A 7,177-nucleotide genomic window follows, 5' to 3' on the forward strand; every position below is an offset into this window, starting at 1 on the left:
TGGTTCCCTTGACAAAAAGCCAATGGGATTTTTAAATTGGATTTTGGATTACTGCAGAAAATCAGTTCTGTGGCAAACAAAAGTTTATGCTACTTACACATTTTGTTCAGCAACATAATTTTCTCAAATTAAAAGCACTTTTCTGATTCTTTTAAAACCTAAATACAATAAATGTTAATGTTAGGCTATAAACAAACTGAACTATGGTCATTTAATGTCGCCACACAACAAGGCTGTGAAGCTGTGTTCGGTATGATGACATTCTATAGTCTCATTTAGCAACTGCCTTTTTTAAGACATGTAAAAGCCTAAAAATTCACAAGTGGAGTATTTACTGACATGTTGTAGAGCACAATGTTAGAGTCTCTTAAGATTGTGTTAACCACAGACCTTACTTTAAGCATCTAACCAAAAATTAATTTAAAAAACCCACTGACTTCAAGACAAGAGAACCGCAAGTGCAAAAACAAATTTCTGGGTTTTATGACTCATTCCTGCAGCACCCTATTTGTGTACTAATAAACCTCACATATCTGAGTCCGCTGTGATGTTCAGACTTTAGACTGACTGTCGCTCTCTCCTCCACAGTAATGCCCTCCAGCCCCACTATACCTGGGAGCTCCAGCTCCTCATCGTCTCTCTTGCCTTTCTCCTCCTTCCCGTCTGCTGCTAAACAGAAGAGTGCTTTTGCTCCCGTCCTCAGGCCCCAGGGCTCTCCCTCCCCTGCCTGCCCTGCCTCAGGGGGGAACAGCTTCAGAGGTAGCCATCCAACTCACTATTTGACCCCCCTGTCTGAACTCACGAATGCAGTCTAACCCCTTGTACTAACCGCTCGAAAGCTTTGACTGAACAAGACAGGGGAAAAAAAGTTGCTGGATGTACAATAATGCAAGACCTGATTGATTAGAATCATAGATTTTGTATATTTTTTTCTCTCCAGCGATGACGGGCCTGGTTGTTCCCCCGATGTAGCAAAGCACCCGCCCCAATCTACCCCAGACCACTGCTTCACTTAGCCCCTCTTTTGGCATTAAGAGGGAAGGGAGAATGGAAAATTGATCACTAGTGACCATGTATAAGTTTCCCTCCTGAGCCCCAACGCCATTTCTTAGTCTCGTTTTCATCCAGGTGGATGAAACAGGACGGGATACGAAAATGTCCAAAGACCAGCCATCTACTCCAGAGGCAGAGCACATTACTTCACCCACAACTACAGACAGATAAAGCTCCTTAGCTAACAGCACCAGACTGGACCATATATCGCTGCGTGTGTCATAAAGTGTCTGCATTTTTGAAAGGAAACAAACTCAAGCTTTGAAAGCATCTGTATTTACCTCTGGCCCGCAACCACATGCAGTATCTATTCTTCAACAGCCTGCCCGAACCTCGGCCAGAGACGTACGGGATGCGTTTGCGAGAGCACTGACGGACAACTCTGGTATAATGTTGCAGCTCTAAGAAGCAGGGTGCTATTTGTCTGAGTATGGACACCTTAAATGGCATGTGTGTACACTGTCTGTGAGTTAGCGAGAGGTTTTTTTGTAGTAGACTTTTTTGAAGAAAATTTACATTCCAGAAAAATAGACCCTTTATTTTTTGTTCTGATCTCTACGGTTTTACAAGGGAGAACTCTTTGTCTCAATGGTTATTACGAAAGGAATTCATATATTGATTTATTTAAGAACAAGCAATTTAACTTATTATAGGTAGTTTAGGGAATAATATAAACGTGTTTTTATAAAGTGGTCCTTTTCCAACTTTTACTGAAATGAAGTTATCTCAACAATTGCTAATTAATTTGCTAAATGATCATAGGGAATTGCCTTTTTTTGGGTGGAGAAGATAAGCTCTAACACACTCTTTTGGAATAAAACGTCCCCAGTTTTCAGGTTCTTGCATAACAGAAATCTGAATGTTATGCCGGCATCTACAGGAGGGTATGGTCCTTGTGTAAAGGGGAAATGTTAGTTAGCCTTATCCTTTTTAATTTCACTTATAATGCATGCTTTGTCACATCGATGCCCTGATATTATTTCATTCCACGTTGCAAAGTTGAATTTACATGACTATAACTTATAGATTTTACAGCTTCATTTTAAATGTCTCAACCCAGTACAGGTCTCTAGTCACTATGCAGTACAGGAAACGAAAGCACAAACTGCTCAATTGAAAAGAACAGGGCGTATTAGGTGTTCATTAACCCACATCATGCTGTTCTTACTCACTGATTTCTATCATCACAACACAAACTTCATTCTCAGGACGTGAAAAACAAAGAACACAAAGAGTAGATGACATTTTTGCAAATTTTGTTTTTAGAGTTTGGTTAATTTTATTTATTTAAAAAAATTATTAGCAATTTAATATTATGTTTTTTGAAGCCATCTTTCTTTGAAACGGTACAAAAAATGGTGCAAATGTGATTTGTATATCTCAAGGTGTAATTATATTTTGTGCTCCAAATAAAACAAATAAGAAAAAAGTCACAAATGTTGTTTTAAGTTATTTGTAGAGTAAGTACGTCTTTCCTCACACACACACTCACACACACACACAATTTCCTGGACATAAAGATTTTCCTCCACATCTGAGGGTTGTGCTGGATCTATTTCTGAATGTGCCCATCACCTGTGTGCTCGTGCAGCTTGCTACACTGTTTTGTATACATAGCTGATGAGCCGCAGCATCTTAATTGTGATGCGAGCGTTAAAGACTGAGTAGAGCATGTCAAGATAAACAACAACACCCCCCCCCCCCCCACCCCCCCACCCCCAATCTCTCTCCTCTTCAATAAGCCTGCTTTTCTCTGAGGACCGAGCCTCTGGGGGCCCGAGTGAGAACCACATGAGTCTCCCTCCAACGTGGCCTCCTCCTCTCTGTCTCTTTCTCTCTCTTAAAACACACACACGCCTAGACATGTGCCTCACTACTGCCTTGTTTTCCGGTCTTTGTTTGGTACTGCTTCATCCCGTCTTTCTTTCTCTCCTCTCTTTTGCTCCCCTGAAATGGCCCTTCTCTGCTAATGTAATTAGCACTGGTAAAGAAGGGCAGTTAATTACCCACTCTATTTTGATCGGGTAATTAATGTTATGCCAGGAAACAGCAACTGTTTCATTAACATAGCGCTCAAAGCAGTGAGGGGGCAGGGTAGCACCCAGTGGATGCACGTCTGTGTGTGTGTGTGTGTTTGTATGATACATGTATGGACAAACAGTGTATCAACAACTCAGCTCGGAGACAGTGAGAGACATGTGGACTTCAAACAGCTGCTGACACTGTCTGAAATCTGACCCCAGCAGTGAGTCACTGTTTCTCTCTGAGCTGTCTTTGTCACCATCAAGTGGCACGTGTCAAAAAAAAGCTCAGACTGCTGCCTCTTCCTTCTTCTCCTCCTCATCTCTCTCTCTCTCTCTTTTGATATGCTGTTAATTTGACAAGTTAAAGTTAGCTTTGTTCCCAGCACCTCAGCATTCATCTTGCTGAGTGCTCCTTCTGCCCAGTGGTGCAAGAGCCATATGCTTCTCTTCCACATGACTGTTTTGTTGTTGCTGTTGTCGAGGCTGCGGCGCAGCGCCATTTACCGTCTTCTGATCACAGTTTGGATAAAGACAGGATGAGATGCCACCTGCCACCGAGTCGTTCCACATCACACTGCGTGCTCAGCTTCAAAAAGCACATCAAGCTGCTGGGCATATGAGAGCAAACACCATGTCATCTTTCATTATCGACACTGCTTAAGTACTGATGTGCTTCCATGTTTAAGTTACAGTATTGTCTGTCTAACAATACAGGGAGCATATAGCACCAAATACACCCTTCCCCTCCTGCCTCTCAAGGGATGTGTTTGTGTTTATATACCCAATTAGCCCTCCGGCCACAGCATGGCCATGCATTAGGCTGACATTAGCCCCGGGTGTATGCATCGCCTGTGTGTGTGTGTGTGTGTGTGTGTGTGTGTGTAAAATACAGTGCACCCCTTTTTCATTTGAGGCACAATTTCAGGGGTGTTCGTGCCTTATTAGGCAGACGGAGGCAGAGCTTGACAGGGGTGGCCCACTGTTTTGTCAAATAGATTGGTAGATTGGCTTCCACACACCCAGCCGGTGTCCTTTGCCTTTGGCCCGTCAGTAAAACCTGCATTGTTGCCCATTAGACCACTGGACCCCTGATTCCCTTTTTCAAAATGAATCCCCCACCCTTTCTGCCATTCCCTTGGGTGTCAGTAGAGTGGGGTGGCAGATGGGACAGACACAGAGCTGCCCCATGAGACCCCCCCACCCCCCACCCCCACACCACCCCCCCAACAAAATACACACACATATATACACACATGTAAACACACACAGCCACATTCACATATAGGGGCACACATAGGCTCAGACATGCATGCATGCACATATGCATAAGTGCACACATACACACACAGAGACACACGCACACACAACAGCAGCAGCAGCAACACATAGCTCCCCTGCCCCCCCACAAACACAAACCTCATCTGTCAGCCTGCTGCTTTTGTCCAGACCGCAGGAGTATGTTCTGTGAACACAGAGTGACGTCTCTGTCCCTGCCTCTCAATCTGTGCTCCGTGTACCTGTGTGTGTGTGTGTGTGTGTGTGTGTGTGTGTGTGAGGGAGAGACAGAGCTGCACAGTAACAGCTGCACAGGGTGAGACGTGTAACTAGAGTGATGCTTCCGAGATAAATTACATTTTAAAAGTCACTGAATGTGTTCCTCCTGTTTCTGATCCTGTGTGGAAACTTTTATCAAACCTAATGACTTTTATCATTTTAAATATGTGAATTCTTTATCATCCAGGTAGATGTAAAGGCTCATCACTTATTTTTATAATATTGACTTTATGCACATTAATAAAGACAGTGAAAGACACAGATATTATGCATGTTGCATGTTTCTGATCATAAGTTAACATACAGACTCCTGCATGCATGTAAACTGTCAACAGCATTAGTCAGAGGAGAGCGGAGTCATTTTGCAAGTGTTTCCATTTCCTAAAAGAAATGTGTGAACAGGTGCTCAAATTTAGACTGCACTTTAAAAAAAAAAATCAATTTAAAGTATATTTTTTAGCCCAGAATAATGTGTCCCAACGGACCCAACCCACTGTCCCAGGGATGCTGAATTTTGGATACAAGCACTCCTTGTACATTTTACAAAATTGTGCCTTTCATGTTTGGGTTAGGCTGTAAAACGCTTAATAAACTGTTCAATAAATCTGTGTTTAAATTAATTTTTAAGGTGTTTTTTTAAAGAATGTGCTTCCTTCGTTTGAGTATCATTTGCTGTATTTAAGCCATGCCGTGTGACAATGTTCTGTTATTATTGTATGTAATGTTTATGCTCTGTACCAGGTGGTATGGTCATGAGTCAAATAAATGAAATGAACTTACATTGTTGGCAAACAGCTGCATCTATTAAGAGATAAGATTATTTCATAACTGTTAAAGTGGTCTGTGAGTAATAGGTTATTTCATGCACAAAATGTCCCAACTGACCCCGCTCTCCCCTCATTAAGTGGTGTCTGTTGTGCAGATATATACTATACAATATTATAGGCCTACTATACTATGCTATATACCTAACTGTCTCTTTTGGTTTCACTATGTCTTAGGTGTGCCTTGTTAGTACATTTTCCAAACATCCTCCTCTTTATAAAATATGCAGTGTGCATGCTGTATTGCAGGATAGATGTTTTTGCCAGTAGAGAAGACTTTTTATGTCACGATCTCTCTCCTCCTTTGGGTATAATATTGACAATTAGCCAGATCAGAGGACTGGGGATGTAATTTGGGCCAAACGCACGTATTGGCTGTTTGTGCGCGCGCCGGTGTGAGGTGAGAAGGCCCCACACTGGTGATTAATTACAGCCAGGCCGCGTGACAAAGGTGGGAGTTCTCCCGGTGCTGTCTGCTGCCGACACGGAGGGAAACCCAGCCTGGCTAATTGACCCGGCTTCTGTAAGGCCATCCATCAACCGTGGCCCGAGTGGCCCCGTAAGAAACACATTATTCAGAGGTAAGTTAGTTAACCAACTAGCGCTCCACCATTCATTAATGGTATTAGCTGCTCTCCTGTCTGTCTCCGCGAGCCTGCGCGTCCTCAAAGCTGCGCTTCAGTAAATGAATTTAGCAGGCAGCAAATCCAAAAGCAGGCTTGTGGAAAGTTTTATTTTGTGTTTCGTGCTCGTTTTGATTGATGTTTTCATAACTTGTGACCCTTTTGGCGGTGAAATGCAGCTAAGGCAGCTGCAGGCCCAGAGTGAACAGCAAACGCCATTTTGAGTCTCATGGTAGGCTATTTTGAAACATCAACTAGTATATCATTAAAATGATCTTTCTCCACACCATTTATTAAACAAGTGCCAGGAGCAGTATTATTGTTTTTAAATAGAAGTCCTGGATGCAGAAATTTAAGTCTAAAATTAACTTTATGACAGATTTCCATCTGCTTAGACAAAAACAAGATTGTATGACTCAGCAATTATTTAATTAGATTTTTGTAGAATGGTCTAGACAGCAGGGGAGTCCTTATTTCCTGAAAGTGGAGGCATTTGATGTCTCTAAATGGACATCCACTCCAGATAGAAACCAAAATACATGACCCTTGTCATAGGTGATGATGTGCTGTTGATCTGTTACTCAAAGCCCCATCAAAAACACCCTTGTAATCATAGGCTTATATTTCATGGGGGACAAAGGGGACACATCCCTTGTTAATATTCAGAACATTTGCATTTGTGCTCCACAGTAAAAACATGAAAGTAGCTGAATACTTTTGACAAAAATAGACATTTACACCATGAATTGATGCAGAAAACGCACAAACTGGTGCATTAAAATTCATCAGAATGCAAGAAATTAAGTGTTTGATGCACACAATTTCCAAACAGAGGAGCCCCAAACCTCCTGTTTCATATGTGTTCCCTCAAACAAATCTTTCACCCTCTCTTGCAGTGAAAGCCCTCCATCTTACCTAAGTGGCAAATAACCAGTCTTTCCGATGGACTGCTATTAATGCTGTTGAAGTAGGCTAACCCTAAAAATCTCCGAAACCATTACCACACATCAGCCGGTGCCGTAGCTGTCAGTCTTGTCTGTTATTGGATTTCTCTTCCCTCTCCTTTGCAAACCTATAGACTGAACAGGAGAGACAGGTA

At 42.3% G+C, this 7,177-nt stretch overlaps 1 protein-coding gene across 4 annotated transcripts in view; it reads left to right on the plus strand.

Annotated features, from left to right (window-relative positions):
- ebf2 (EBF transcription factor 2) overlaps positions 1-2,490 on the plus strand; it is a 40,173-nt gene extending 37,683 nt beyond the window's left edge. For 2 of the 4 annotated variants that reach the window (XM_033620600.2, XM_033620601.2), the window contains exons 15-16: positions 589-759; positions 941-2,490. In XM_033620600.2, the coding sequence (XP_033476491.1) occupies positions 589-759; positions 941-972 (203 nt within the window). In that variant the 3' untranslated portion in view covers positions 973-2,490. Of the gene's footprint in view, positions 1-588 lie in introns of all 4 variants that reach the window. The other 2 variants (XM_033620598.2, XM_033620599.2) reach the window with 1 other exon arrangement.
- Positions 2,491-7,177: the final 4,687 nt, after the last annotated feature.

This window comes from Epinephelus lanceolatus, chromosome 9 (genome assembly GCF_041903045.1).
Source record: "Epinephelus lanceolatus isolate andai-2023 chromosome 9, ASM4190304v1, whole genome shotgun sequence".
NCBI lineage: Eukaryota > Metazoa > Chordata > Actinopteri > Perciformes > Serranidae > Epinephelus > Epinephelus lanceolatus.